The sequence below is a fragment of the Acomys minous genome, assembly GCF_964271855.1.
Source record: "Acomys minous genome assembly, chromosome: 6".
NCBI classification, from domain to species: Eukaryota; Metazoa; Chordata; class Mammalia; order Rodentia; family Muridae; genus Acomys; species Acomys minous.
Window position 1 is genome coordinate 80,095,835 of NC_140487.1, and position 15,678 is coordinate 80,111,512.

The window sequence follows — 15,678 nt, forward strand, 5'->3', positions numbered from 1 at the left end:
TGTGTGTGTGATTGGGAGCTGAGGAGGCTTGCTTCCTTACAGTCTTCTAGCAGGGTGTTTTTGCCTTCATTGTGTAAATCATAATTTACCTTTCTTATGGCATTTGTAAGCTTTTTAAAACGAAGGAGTTATTTTAAGGAACTTTTAATGAATGAAGGCAATAAATATATTTGGTTGAAGTGACTACTATTTTTGGTAAATGACTATCTGGTAATTTAGAAGTAAAATTAAAGTTACTATTTGTTTGGTAATTAAATAATTTAAAGTAAATTAAACTAAGTTACAATGACTACTTATTTGGTAATACAGGAGTAACCATTTTAACAGTATCGAAGTACAGGTAATAATGTCTAAAGTAAAGAACATTCTAGCTGGAAAAATTTCCATGTGAAAAGTTTTTATCTTTTTTCCCTTCTTTAAATTGTCACTAATTTCCAGTTTTCCTGCGAGTGGTCAAAGAAGGAATTTTAAGTTTACTATTTCTACTTTAAGACACTTTTTGGATTTGGTGCTGGGATTAAAGCTGTTGAGTCACAGCCCTCCTTCCCCCCCACCCCCCTTGTATAAAACACTTGAGGTTCTGGTCCTCTCGTGAGTGCTCAGAACTAAGAGTGTCCCCTCCTGCTGCATTGCCGCAGGGACAACTGCAGAGACTTCCGTTATTAGCTTCATGCAGTGCTGCCTGTGAGTGGATCCTTAACCGGGAGCACGCTGGGACCACACTGGGAGCACACTGCGACAATGTTGCTGTGCCAGGCTCCTCGGACTCTATAGATAGGACCAGGACATCCCCACTCACCAGCTCTGAAGAGACACCTTTCCCATTTTCTTTTTCTTTTTTCTTTTCTTTCTCTCTCTCTCTCTCTGTCTCTCTGTCTTTCTTTCTTTCTTTCTTTCTTTCTTTCTTTCTTTCTTTCTTTCTTTCTTTCTTTCTTTCTTTCTTTCTTTCTTTCTTTCCGGTTAAGCCAATTTATTAAAATAGTTGACTTAGGCGTCTGCAATGGTGACTTCAACTTCTACTCCTGGCTCAATACTGATGGAAGTAATCTGCTTAACAATCTCAGAAGGACTGTGTAAGTCAATGAGTCGCTTGTGGATTCTCATCTGTAAACGATCCCAAGTCTTGGAACCCTCACCATAAGGAGTTTTTCTGGTAGTGGGTCTCAGTGTCTTGGTAGGCACACGCACCGGTCCTTTCACTTTCAGATTCTTTTCCTTTGCGCCTCTGATCAAGTCGGCACACAACACCTTCTCCAGCGACTTTATGTTGCGGCTGGTGAGTGTGATTCGAAGTCGGTGAATGGCTGCCTCGGGTTCCACGGGCGTCTTTCCGGTATCTTTAAAGGCCATGGCTGCGGCGCAGCTTCCTGACCGACTTGTTCCTCAACAGAAGCGAACAGCGGTGAGTCAGGACCGGAGCAGAGTGAACAGAGCTCCGCTGCAAGCACCACACGCACCATCGCATCCAACAGTTAATCTGCAACACTTTTGCTTCTTCACCACCTGTCTGCAACATAACATCCGGTTGTTCTTTATCCCACTGGAGGCTAAAAGGAGAGTTCAAGGAGGGATGTTGACTGTTTCCATTTTTTAAATCCTGGGCAGGACTGGGATAGAGATGACTAGTGGGTGATCCGCTACTCAGTAGTTTAACGTTATTCCTACCTGCTCGGTTTGTACATTCCCTTCTGTTTCATGTGGATATATTAATGTTTATTGTGAACTTATATTCTCTTTTGATGTTATCATTATAAGACAGGAATTTTTCCTCCTTATTTTTAGTTGTTTCATAGTCCTCTAATATGCTGATGTATCCATTATTATATAATTTAATTTTAAAACATTTTTTTTACTAAGTGAAAAACCGTTTATTTGATTTTAAAAGGAATACAAATTAGCATATAAAGTTCACACAGTATGGAGAAATGTAACACGTGCTTAATATTTTGGTGCCCTAGCTGGGCATGGTGGAGCACATCTTTAATCTCAGCACTCAAGGACAGAAAAATCCTGTCTCAAAAAACCAACCAACCAACTACCCCTCCCCCTGAAAAAAAAATTGGTGCTGTTTTCTAGGGGTTTTCTTACTTATCAAAGATGTAATTCATTTCTCAGTCTATAATCTGTGCTATTAACAATGATAGCAACAATAGCATGAAAAGCCTCCTGTATTAAGTAATGCCAAAGAATGTCTTGTATGCCTTCTTTTTTTTTCCCCCCCGAGACAGGGTTTCTCTGTGTAGCCTTGGCTGTCCTGGACTCACTTTGTAGACCAGGCTGGCCTCGAACTCACAGCGATTCGCCCGCCTCTGCCTTCCGAGTGCTGGGATTAAAGGCGTGCACCACCACGCCCGGCTTTGTATGCCTTCTTAAAAAAGGATTTATTTACATTATTTTTCATGTGTATGAATTTTGCCTGCATGCATGTATGTATACCACATGTGTGCTTGGTGCCTGTGGGGTCAAAAGAAGACATCAGATTCCTTGGGGTGGGAGTTACAGATAGTTGTGAGCTGCCATGTGGGTGCTGGGAACCCAACCCGTGTCCTCCGGGAGAGCAAGGAGTGTTCTTCTTAATTAATTAGTGTACATCCCCACCCCAGTTTCCCCTTGCTCCTCTCCTCCCAGGGCCACACCCCCACAAACACACACACCTCCCCTCTGCATCCTCAACCACTCCTCCTTCATGTCTCTTCAGAAATGGGCAGGCCTCCCATGGGTATCAGCCAGCCCGGCGTACATATCATGGTTCATTAAGACTAAGTGCAGTCTCTCCTACTGAGGCTAAATGAGGGAGCCCAGTAGGAGGAAAGGGTCCCAAAGGCAGAGTCAGAGACAGCCCCTGGCCTGCTGTTAGGAGTCCCACATGAAGGCCAAGCTAGAACTGTAGCTTATGTGCAGAGAGCCCAGGTCACTCCCATGCAGGCTCCCTGGTTGGGAGTTCGGTCCCTGTGGGCCCCCTATGAGCCCAGGTTAGTGATTCTGTGGGTTTTCTTGTGGTGTCTGCAACAAGTGCTCTTAACCCCTGGATCAGCTCTCCAGCTTAAAGATGATTTTTGTTTGTTTGTTTGTTTTAAATTTATATTGTGAAAATTTCCACAACTCCCATAGGGTGGAGAGAACGGTCTGATATATTTTATATGCCAATCGCCTGCCTTCAGCTCTCATCAGCTCACCCAGTCTGTGTCATCCTTGTCCCTATGCTTGGATTTATTTTAATGTGTGTGTGTGTGCGCGTGTGTTATTGTTAATTTTACCTGTATGTCTAATAATGTTTATATTAGGCCTATAATTATTACAGCAGTATAACCCACTAGCAATCAATCAATATACAGACATCTGTTATATTTTAAAATAGCCTTAGTTAACCTGGGGCAGGGCAAATATTAATTCCCTAAACTACTTCCCGTAGTGAGGCAGGCATGGGATACCTGCCCCAATCCCATGCCATCTGCTTCTAATATTTTCTATCAAGCTACCTCTCATCCGTAATCCGAAATACTTGCTAATGTTCTTCATCTGGGCCAGATTCTCCATCCACGCCGGTCATGTGCTTCTCCTCCAAGTAAGCCATGACGGCTTCTTCTCCTCTCTTCTTCTCTGGTCTCTCCTCTTCCCAAGATTCTCTCTTTCTCCCTGAGCCTGGGAACCTTAGCCACACCTATCTCATTTGCCCTGCCCAGGTGTGAAGGCCTTATATTAATTAGCATCAAAACACATCAGACTAATACATGTGCATGCGTGTGCATGTGGATGCCAGAGGACGATCTTGGGTCATCATCGAGAAAACTGTCCAATCTCTTCAGAGACAAGATCTCTCATTGGCATAGAACTCACCAGTTAGGCTAGACAAGCAAGCCCCAGGGGTCTGTCTGTCTCTAACTCTCCAGCGCTAGGATTACAAGTATGCACCACCACTCCCTAAGATTTTTATGTGGGTGCTTTTGGCTAGAACAGAGGGCTTCATGTCTGTGACTATTTTCAAGTACAAAAGAACATCATAGATTAGTGTACGCTTTTCAAAGTTTTCAGTCTTCCTTGCCTACGTTCCCATAGCATTCACTGCTCCACCTCCAAGATGGAGCTCAGCATCCTCCTTGCTCTTGCATCCTGTCCCCTCACTGGCCTTGAATTTACCATCCTCCTGCCTCAGCCTGCCAAGTAGTGGGATCACAGGTGTACTCCACCGCACCTGGACATCCCAGTCACTTCAGACTAAGATACAGCTTCAGTCTGGCACACTGAGGGCTGTGTCCTTGCACAGGAAGTATATCTTTCTAGAACGTTTCTTCTTTGTTTGTCCAAACCCCTTTCTTTCCTAAGCCAGCTCTTACTAGCTTACCTGTAAGGTTTTTCTTACCCCTCCCAGTGTGTGTTCTGTAGCATTTGCATTTCAGCTTTAGCTTGATTTGATCTTATTCAGACCTTAACCTCCTTTCAGATGCCAGCTGGCAGTGGGTTTCCTTCACTGTCTTCTCTGAGTTATTTCTTTACTGTGCAGGCACTAATTTAGTGCGGTACCATTTGTCTACATGTTGCTATTTCCTGTGTTGTTGGAGTCCTTTGCCTATGCCTATGTACTGAAGTAATTAACTTGTGTTTCCTTTACATTAAGAGTATTTATTCAGGAGCCAGGCGTGGTGGCGCACACCTTTAATCCCAGCACTCGGGAGGCAGAGGCAGGCGGATCGCTGTGAGTTCGAGGCCAGCCTGGTCTACAAAGCGAGTCCAGGACAACCAAGGCTACACAGAGAAACCCTGTCTCAAAAAAAAAAAAAAAAAAGAGTATTTATTCAGGGCTGGAGAGATGGCTCAGAGGTTAAGAGCACTGTCTGTTCTTCCAGAGGTCCTGAGTTCAATTCCCAGCAACCACATGGTGGCTCACAACTTTCTATAATGAGATCTGGTGCCCTCTTCTGGCCTGCAGGTGTATACTATATACATAATAAATCTTTTTTAAAAAGAGATTATTCAAAATGAATAGATTTTTTGGTGAAGAATAAAAGATATTAATTAACCTAGTTTTATCCTTTTACATATGGAAATTCAGTTTTCCCTGTCTTATTTATCAAAGAGGCTGTCATTTAAAAATTAGAAAGATAAGGCCGGGCTTGGTGGCGCATGCCTTTAATCCCAGCACTCTCGGGAGGCAGAGGCTGGCGGATCGCTGTGAGTTCGAGGCCAGCCTGGTCTACAAAGGGAGTCCAGGACAGCCAAGGCTACACAGAGAAACCCTGTCTCAAAACACCAAAAATAAATAAATAAATAAATAAAATAAAAAGATATTTTAATGTGTATATGTGAGTATGTGCCACATGTGTATAGATGCCTGCAGAGGCCAGAAGACAGCACTGGATCCCCTGGTGCTGCACCCTGGTGAGTCACTGAACAAGGATGCTGAGCACTAAACTTGGGCTGGCTGGAAAACCAGCAAGTACTCTTAACCACTGGATTTTCTTTTAATGCTTTTATGAAAAGGTAGGTGCTGTAGCTCATTAGGTTTGTGTCTAATCCATCTTTTCTGTTGGTTTATGTGTCTATTTTTGTCACTATGGCTCTGCAGGACAATTTGAAGTCAGGCATTATCACAGCCCTAGCATTGCTATATTGGTTACGACTCCTTTAGCTAGTCTGGGTCTTTCATCTTTCCATATGAATTTCAGGATTTTTTTAAAGTTCTGTGATTCTTAATTCTTATGTCATAAGTATTTTGATGGGGATTGTATTGAATCTATATATTATTTTTTGTAAACTAGATCGTCTCACAATATTAGTTCTCCCAATCCATGACCACGTGCACTCTTTTTACATTTGAGTATTTTGTTCACTTCCTTCAGAGGTCTGTCACCTCCTTGAGTAACTTGTTTTTCTATAGTTCAACATAAAGTTTGTGTTTTCCCACAATATTAGTCCTGCAGGCATAGATAGACTCAAGGAACCCCATAAATCAGTATTAATGAACTTAAGGTTTCCTTTACCTCAGTTCCAAAGAGATGGACGCTGGGATCAATCTGCTTGAGATTTTTCTTTGTTTGAGATAGCATCTTTTATTTATTTTTATTTTTTTTTAAGATTTAGTTATTTATTAGGTATACACTGTTCTGCCTGCATGTACACCTGAATGCCAGAGGAGGGCACCAGATCTCATTGTAGATGGTTATGAGCCACCGTGTGGTTGCTGGGAATTGAACTCAGGACCTTTGGAAGAGCAGACAGTGCTCTTAACCTCTGAGCCATCTCCCCAGCCCCTGAGATAGCATCTTATTACACAACTCAGACTGTCCTGGAACTCATGAGCCTCCTGCCTCTACCTCCTGAGGGCTGCAATGAAGAGCATTTGATTCTTATGTGTGTCTGTCAGCACAGGCCAAGATGCTTACCTTCTTGTCTAATTCTTTGTGGCCAGCCTGCACAGCTGTCCCTGTCCTGTCAATCCACTGTTTCTTCCTACCTCTTCTCCACTCTTCTCAGAGAACAGGACTCACTGCTTGCTAAATGATGCAGTCTTATGCACAGGCCACTGGGACCCTCCCTCTACAGCCCTCAGCTTCCCCACCACCACCCCTCCCCGATCTGTATCTCTAGAAAGCTCTACTTTACAGCTCCTTGTCTGTCTTCAATTGAGATCTCTCCCTCTTTAACAACCTATGATTGGTAAGAAGAAATAGATGTCATTACTCAGAAAGGTCAGAAAAAAAAAAAGAAAAGAAAAGTCAGGAAACATAGAATGCTAAATATAATTCAGAAGGATTTACCCACATGGCTATCAAATATTCTTATTTGGGTTTTGAGGTCTGTTGGGAGATGTTGGCAGGCAGCTACAGCCAGGAATATACTCACCTATTGTTATGTTGCCGGCGGTGCCCGGCAGTGTCAGATGTTTATTTCTCCCTCAATATCCAGCTGTACATGTGAATAGAAAGGCTGAACTGCTGGAACAAACATCTGTGTTTGTTCCAGTGCTGGGCCTGGCTTTGGCATTCTTTGCTCACACTGCACTTTTATGTGACTTGTGTCATGTCAGTGTTTGAATTCTTTCCTAGGGGAACATAGACAAATGCCCCTCCCCCTCCCCCACCCCTTGCAGATCATCAATGACAAACCAAAGTAAGATTCTGTCAAAGTCCAGTTTGGAGAACCAATGAGTTATTGGGCTTACTTACAGAGCATGATTGAGAGGGTTACCTACAGGAGTGTGGGTGACCCCCTAAAGCAGCTGCTCCTCCAGGAAGTCCACTCCCAATGGATAATGACTTCCCCATAGCTATGTAGAGGAAGTCCCCCTCTTAGATTACTTTTCTCACATGAGGCCTGAGGCCAAGGGGCTAAGGTGCAACTAGGGTGGGATTGCATACAGTGGTCTGGGCGTACAGGAAGGGAACTCTCCAGAATTTCTAGTGAGGATCCCATGACCCTCCCCACTCCCACCTTCTATGAATGAACTGTAAATTGTCATCAGGCCCTATCTTGTGGCTCTCTTGTAGGTTGTCAAAGCTGCTCTGATAGCTGCCACACCAGAGACTAGCACTCCACATGCAGGGACCAAGTCTCCCACCATCTCAGGCCTCAGTTTGATGCTAGATTTTTCTGCCTCTACCCAGTTGATGTGCGCAGAAGGGAAAGCGGGGCGGATTGCATGAGAGTTTTAGAGTCCAGGCCTCCACTGGTGTGTGTGTGTGTGTGTGTGTGTGTGTGTGTGTGTTTTCTAGTCCTTTAGCCAGATTTAGTCCTGTGGCTGTGACCACCTGAAAGATGGACTATCCTTGCACTGACTGGGCTGCACAGGCCAATTTGCCACTGTGAAAGTGTTCCAGAAGAATTCAGTGCTTGTTTGTTTGTTTTGTTTTGTTTTTCCTGACAGTGTTTTTCTGTGTAGCCTTGGCTGATCTGAACTTGCTTTGCAGATTATAGATTAGGTTGGCTTTGAACTCATAAGGATTGGCCTGACTCTGCCTCCCAACATGCTAGGATTACAGGTATGGGCCATGGTTTTTTTTGTTTTGTTTTGTTTTGTTTTGTTTTTTTAAGACAGAGTTTTTCTGTGTAGACCTGGCTGTCCTGGAATTTGTTCTATAGACCAGGCTGGCCTTGAACTCAGAGATATGCCTGCTTCTGCCTCCCGAGTGCTGGGAATTTTATTTTTCCTGAGATAGGGTTTCTCTGTGTAGCCTTGGATGTCCTGGACTCACTTTGTAGACCAAACTGGCCTCAAACTCACAGAGATCTTCCTGCTTCTGCCTCCCAAGTGCCAGGATTAAAAAAAAGCATTTGCCAACACTGCCCAGCTCCAAGTGCTGGCATTAAAAGCATATGCCACCACTGAAGGACATTAATATGGCAAATAAATTGTAGCCTTCTCAGGTTGTTGATGCCAGTCCTGGTGTTCTTATGCTAGGCTTAGCTGAGTAGGTACTCAGAAATGGTTTCTAGGTTTCTGACATTTCTAAGTTGGGGCAGTATTCAGCCCTGGAGAAATGGCCTCCTTTCCGTGCATGTCCCCTGCCCAGGGACACTTTGTTCTTTTTTTCCTTTTTGTTTTGTTTTGTTTTTTTGTTTTGTTTTCAAGACAAGGTTTCTCTGTGTAGCCTTGGCTATCCTGGACTCACTTTGTAGACCAGGCTGGCCTCGAACTCACAGCGATCCGCCAGCCTCTGCCTCCCAAGAGTGCTGGGATTAAAGGCATGCGCCACCACGCCCGGCAACACTTAAAGTAGGACATTCACTGAGCATACTGCATCTGATCCCTGGTAAGAATGCGGGGGAGGTGATTGTCTAGTGGGACTCAAGGTGCTATGTTGCCTTTAGAGACAATCTTCAACAACCCAACACACCTTGCAGGTGCATATAGTCCTCTCATCAAGAAGTGGAGCATGCGGCTCCTCTCCGGAAGAGCCGAGCCTAGGGTTGACTTGCCCAGCAGAATATACAGGAAATCGTTTGTGGGCTCTTTTGGGCCAACGCTTGAAGAAAAGCCAGCATCTCTGCCTTCCTTCTTTTTGGAACCCAGCCACCACTTGAGAGGAAGTCAATGCAGCCATGTGTAGAAAAGCCAAGGACGTTGGCAGAGCTCCTGGCAAAGCCCAGCACCATCTCGTCAGCAGTGGGAGCCAGTCACGCCAGAGTAGGGACTTTTGAGTCCTGAGTAGCTCTAGCTATAGAGCTGTGAGCTGCTGTGGACACCGCCCAGCCCACAGAATCCGGAGCTCCTAAACTACTGGTGCTGTTTTCAGCTATTGGGCGACGGGGTTTACTGTGCAGCAACAGGCGAGCGAATGAAGTTCCTCAGATGCCAACGAACATTTCGCCTGAGCAAGGTCCCCTTCTCGCACACCTGCTGCCCTGTGTAAGTTGTTCTGGCTGGGGCGCTTTACACAGGTGCCACCCTTTATCTTAGTTACTTTTCTATTGCTGTGAAGATACACCAGGACTGAGGGAACTTGTTTTTTTGTTTGTTTGCTTGTTTGTTTGTTTTCTTCCCTTGAATTTACAGAGACCTGCCTACCTCTGCCTCCCGAGTGCTGGGATTAAAGGCGTGCGCCACCACGCCCAGCAACCGAGGCGATTTGTAAAAGGAGCATTTAACTGCGGATTCATGGTTCCAGAGGGTTAATCCATGACCATCACGGCAGGGAGCGTGACGGCAGGCAGGCAGGCAGGCGTGGCGCTGAGCAGGAGCGGAGAGCTTACATTCTAAGCCAGCAATCATGAGGTGGAGATAGAGCTAATTGGGAATGATGTGGCTTTTAAAACCTCAAAGACCACCCCAGCGACACGTCTCTTCCAACAAGGCCACACCCCGTAGTCCTTCGCAAACATTTCCACTAACAACGTGCAAGGTGTGTGGGGACAACCAAGTGTTCAAATATATGAGCTCAAGGGGGCGCATTCTCATTCACACCACCACACCCTTGAATCTTGTGGACCTGGAGAACTTGGGCTTGAAAAGCAAATTTAGGTGGGGTTACATTTGGCTTCTTCCCTATAGTGGTAATGGACCTACTGGCACTGGTCCAGAAGATGCGGAGTGACAGGGTGATCCCAGTGACTTCAGAGGCACTGGTGGTGACTTAGGATATAGTTTATTTCTTAGAATCTTCTGGAAGGGGGTGGGTGGGTAACATCGATGTTTAGACATATTAGGAGAAAAGAAGGTTTATAGCACAGAGCTTGAAGGATTGGACTCTTGTCCCAGATGCAGGGCTTCTCAGGTCTCTATCTTTAGAGACACTCCCCCCCCCCATCTATTTGTTAATCGAAAACAAAAGATGGCATAAAGCCTTTCACTGCCTCTCTAAGGAGCATGGCTACTGTGGGAGAGACTGAAAGCTTTGTCACAGGTGAAAGCAGTCTTGGCAGGCTTTACCCGTGGACACAATATGGATACCTTGAGATAGACTGGGTGGAGCCATCCTGGGCCTGAAATTCAGGAAGTAGACCTGGGGACTCCACCTGGACTATTGTTTTTCTAATGGACCCTCAAGGGGAGAAGGAGACCGCCCTGTGCACGTGACACAGGCAGGAGGAGAGAAGAGAGCAGCAGCAGGTTCAGATCAGGCTTGAGCGCGTGTGGATCAGCCAACAGGCCAGACCAGCACACAGGCCAGAGACACCTAGGGACCCGTCCCGTGGAATGGATACCGGAAGGTTCACTCTTTTTTCCCTTTAACCTTTTTTTCCTCTTGTGTAAGCTAGTTGGGTTGTATAATAAAGTTTAATTGTTAAAGAACAGAGGCTACAGACTACTATTATAAATCTGAGCCCATCCGATCCAGCACATCGAATGCAGTCAAGTTACTGCAAGCATTGCTCACCACTCTTACTATACAGGTGAGGAAATGGGTTGAGCCGCTGGGCGAGGGTGGCTAGCACTGTGCTGTTCCCAAGAGGCAAAGCAGGGTTCCAACAGCTCATTCCACTATCTCCCTCCATACACCCCCATACCTGCCTTCCGCTGCTGCTGCTGCTGCTGCTGCTACACACACACACACACACACACACATACACACACACCCCTGAAGGCAGACTCATTTGTTAGATGTCGAGGCTTGTTATGAAAGTTTTACAATTAAAATATTACTTGTATTGGCTTAGAAATGTAGATTGATTGGAACATCTACCATAAGTATAGAGAAATAATTGTGTGTGTGTGTGTCTGTGTGTAGAATTTAGTATATGGTAAAGTTGATAAAAGACAAGCTTCAGTTAAGGCACTGGGAAAATTAGCTGCTGCTTGGAAAAGTTATAGAGGCTTGCATTATACTATTTTTGCATGCGTGCTTACACACACACACACACAACACATTCCTTACATCTCATTGATTTTGAGAATTGACACTTTAGTATTTCTTACTTCAGATACACAATGATACTAATGGAATTCAGGTGTTTTGTTTGTTTGCTTGTGTGTGTCTTCTTGCCCAGTGAGCTAGATGTACAATTAATCAGGTTTATTTAGTTTGCATATTTCACATTTAGATGCTTAAACTACACTTATTTGTTCATTTGTGGTATATATTTGTGTGGTGTATGCGTGAGATGTGTGTATGTGTGTCGTGTGCATGTGTGTATGGTGAATGTGTTTGGTGTTTGTGGTTTGTGTGTCATGTGTGTATGTGTGTGGTGTGTGTATGTGGTGTGTGTGCTTTTTTTTGGTTTTTCTAGACAGGGTTTCTCTGTGTATCCCTGACTTTTCTGGAATTCCATAGACCAGGCTGGCTTCAAACTCACGGAAATGCCTGCCTCTGCCTCCCGAGTGCTGGGATTAAAGGCATGTGCCACCACTGCCCAGCCACATTTGGATTCTTTTTTTTTTTTTTTTTTTGGTTTTTCGAGACAAGGTCTCTCTGTGTTAGCCTTGGCTGTCCTGGACTCACTTTGTAGACCAGGCTGGCCTTGAACTCACAGCGATCCACCTGCCTCTGCCTCCCGAGTGCTGGGATTACAGGCATGCGCCACCACGCCCGGCTCCACATTTGGATTCTTAAACTACATTTATTTGTTCATTTGTGGTGTATGTGGTGTGTATTTGTATGGTGTGTGTGTGGTGTGTGGTATGTGTGTGTGTATGATGTTTGTGTGGTATGTGGGGCATGTGTATATGTGTGTGTGGTGTATGCATGCTGTGAGTGGTGTATGTGTGTGTGGTGTGTGGTATGTGTGTGTGTATGATGTTTGTGTGGTATGTGGGGCATGTGTATATGTGTGTGTGGTGTATGCATGCTGTGAGTGGTGTATGTGTGTGTGGTGTGTGGTATGTGTGTGTGTATGATGTTTGTGTGGTATGTGGGGCATGTGTATATGTGTGTGTGGTGTATGCATGCTGTGAGTGGTGTATGTGTGTGTGTGTGTGTGTGTGTGTGTGTGTTATGTGCATATGTATGTGTGTGTGGTATATGTGTGTTCTGTGTGTCACTGGGCATGAGCTTTACGGTTCCAAAAAGTCCATTCCACACCCAGAGTTTTTCTCTTCCCACTACCTGTGTATGTGGTGTGGTGGTGGTGGTATGTATGTGTGTGTGTATATGGTGTGTGTGATGTCACTTGTGTATGTGTGTGGCGGGTGCAGGTCTGAGGACCGTTTGAAGGAGTCAATTCTCTCTATTATGGGAGTTCTGAGAGAACTCAGGCCATCAAGACTGGTGGAATAAGCGTCTTTACCTGATAAACCATCTCACTAGCCCAGTTATCTTTCTTTCTTTTCTTAAGTGTGTCTTACTGTATTTTCAGTGCATATTTTTGAGCAATGAAAAGAAATTCTTGTCCCTAAGCTCCTGGATGTACCTCAGGGCCCTTGGATCTTTCATTCTGGCTGATTCTCTTCTCTGGGGCTTCCAGGGCTTTTTGCATCCCTTTCCCCCACCCCTATCTATCTGTGGCTCACCCTAACTGTGGGAACCAGAGGCTTCTGACCTTGTTCCAGCTCGGAGCTGGAAGAGTGTCATGAAGTCACATGATGTTTGGATGAAAAAGGAAGAGAAAAGTCCCTCTGATCTTTTCCAGACCAATAAACTCTTTCTTCTTGCCTGCTGACTGCCTCTGTCTGCGGCAGTCTCATTATGCAGTCTAGGCAGAGTTTAAACTTGTAATCCTTCTCCCTCTGCCTGACAGAGGTAGAGCTACAAGTATATACTCCTGGCTTAACCTGTATAATCTAAGTGGTGAGCAGCTGGGTCCCTCAGGGTGCAGACCCTGTGGAGATGCAGACAATAGAAGCCCAGGGGAGGCTAGCCAGGCCTCCAGGGCTAGGATAGTATTTCAGAACTGGTTGGTGTCAGCACACATAGGGTAATATGGTGGGGTACCAGGAAGGAACTGTCTGGGCCATCTGGTTAGACTCCTTTCTTTAATGAGAATGGTATGCGGTGTCAGTTAAAGCTGTGATTCAGGAGGGGACAAGGCATAAGCATATTTCACAGATGGTTTGGAGAAAAAAAAATTAGATACCAAGTGATTTAACCACAAGACTCTTTTTTTCCCCCTGAGTTAAAAAGTCATAGGAACAGGGGAAACCTTGTTTAGGGCATTAGTAGATTGCATGTGACCACTACTCCTGAACAGCTCTGTTAAATAGATGATTTGTTCAAAGGGCTACTGTCTTCAATTTGGAGGCCAAGGAACCTGAAAGTTATCGTGAAAGAAATCTCAGTTGAGAAAGGAGGGGGGAGGAGGGAGACCTATCTGTTTCATTTTGTATCCTCATATTTTGCATTGCTGACTAATCAGAGCTGTCCTGTGATTGCTTATATAGCATTAATTATCTAGACCACTAAGGGCCTTTATGACATCTGGGAGGTTAGATCCTTGTCCTTGTGACTTCTCAGAGTCCTCAGGCCTCCACCTGAGGTGCCTGCTGCCTTTCTCAAGGGAACAAGGATGATGAGGAAGTCAAATGTAACCATGGAAACATGAGCCTAATGGCTCAACCACATTTTATATACTGCATTGGACTATCTGAACTTCAGATATGCATTCCTTTAATCCCTGCACCAAGGAGGCAGAGGCTGGAGGATCTCTGTGAGTTCGAGGCCAGCCTGGTCTGTGTGTAAGGATAACCATGACTAGCTACATAGAAAGACTCTGTCAATGGTGGTTAAGAGCACTGGCTGCTCTTCCTAAAGAACCCGGGTTCAATTCCCAGCACCTACATGGCAGCTCATAACTGTCTGTAACTCCTGTTCCAGGGGATCTGACACTCTCACACAGACATACATACAGGCAAAACACCAATATATATACAATAAAAATGAATAAATTATTTTTAAAAATTACTTGTACTCTTTTACTGAGACCTGCCACCACGGGCCGCATTCGCACCAAGACTGTGAAGAAGGTAGCCTAGGTCATCATGGAGAAGCACTACAAGTGTGTGGGTAATGATTCCCACACCAACAAATGCGTGTGCGAGGAGATCACCATTAGCCCTACCAAGAAACTCTGCAACAAGATAGCCAGCTACGTCATGCATCTGAGGAAGCGGATTCAGAGGGCTCTGTGAGAGGTACCTCTATCAGGTTGCAGGAAGGAGAGAGAGAGAGAGAGAGAGAGAGAGAGAGAGAGAGAGAGAGAGAGAGAGAGAGCGAAAGAATATGAGGGAATTGTGTTCCTGAGGTCTCAGCCCTAGACCAGGAGATCATTGAGGTAGATCCTGACACCAAGGAAATGCTGAGGCTTTTGGACTTTAGCGGTCTCTCCAACCTGCAGGTTACTCAGCCTACAGTTGGGATGAATTTCAAAACACCATGTGGATCCATTTAAATCTGTTCCATTATATTTTCAATAAACTCGAAAGTATGTTAAAAAAAATTATTGGTTTGTGTGTGCCATAGTGTACACATAGGAGTCAGAGGACAACTTTTCGGAGCTGGTTTCTCCTCCTTGTGAGGCAGAGATTTTCTTGTTTCTCTCTTTGTACTGTATGCTGGCTGGGCTGTGAACTTCTAGCCCCTGCTCCTGTTTTTGTCTCTCACCTCACAGTAGGAGTGTTGGATTTCAGATTGGAGCTACTGGCAGCACCCAGCCTTTTGTTGGTTCTGGGGATCAAATTTGGGTGGCCAAACTTGTGTGGCAAGTGCTTTCACCCGCTGAGCCCAGATATACATCTTTTTAAAATTTACATTATTTATTCCTTTCTTCTCAGTATTGCTCCTGCTGTTTTGAGACAAGGCCTTCCTACCCAGTCCAGGGTGGTCTTGCTTGCACTTGGCATCCTCCTGCCTCAGCGTCTCTAGTGCTAGGATTGTAGGTACGTCCAGCATTGAGAACATGCCCAGGACCTTACATGTTTACAGCGCAGACACTCCTACTCTGAACACCCCACCATATTGACACCTGGGCTTTAGTACACCTCATTTTTTTTTAAATTTATTTTTTTTTTTTTTAGTACACCTCTTATCCAGTGCTCTCTCTCGCTTTAGTTTTTACATTTACTGCAACAAGATTTTTTATTCTGAAATACTTCCAATGTAAAAATTAAGAGCCTTTAACTGTAACTAGAAACAAGTTTTTAACTTATAAACGATTACCCATTTTACCTCCATATTAATAGGTTTACCCATTAGTATCCTTTAGAGGCTTAAAAACAACAAAACCACAAAATGCCGCCACCCTGGGGTGCAGTCCAAGAGCAGAATTGTGTTAAGTACCTGTGACTCTTTTTGATCTTGAACATAGCTTTTTATG

At 44.7% G+C, this 15,678-nt stretch overlaps 1 protein-coding gene and 1 pseudogene across 2 annotated transcripts; one reads left to right on the plus strand and one right to left on the minus strand.

Annotated features, from left to right (window-relative positions):
• Positions 1-867: 867 nt before the first annotated feature.
• On the minus strand, positions 868-1,452 carry LOC311599223 (small ribosomal subunit protein uS10-like). The gene has a single exon (XM_084784945.1). It carries the CDS (start codon positions 1,348-1,350, stop codon positions 988-990), a length of 363 nt encoding a protein of 120 aa, XP_084641071.1. The 5' UTR covers positions 1,351-1,452; the 3' UTR covers positions 868-987.
• A 12,790-nt stretch (positions 1,453-14,242) lies between these two features.
• Positions 14,243-14,775, plus strand: LOC311599673 (small ribosomal subunit protein eS17-like; annotated as a pseudogene). The gene is made up of 2 exons: positions 14,243-14,532; positions 14,596-14,775. The product of its transcript is annotated as a small ribosomal subunit protein eS17-like (transcript).
• Positions 14,776-15,678: the final 903 nt, after the last annotated feature.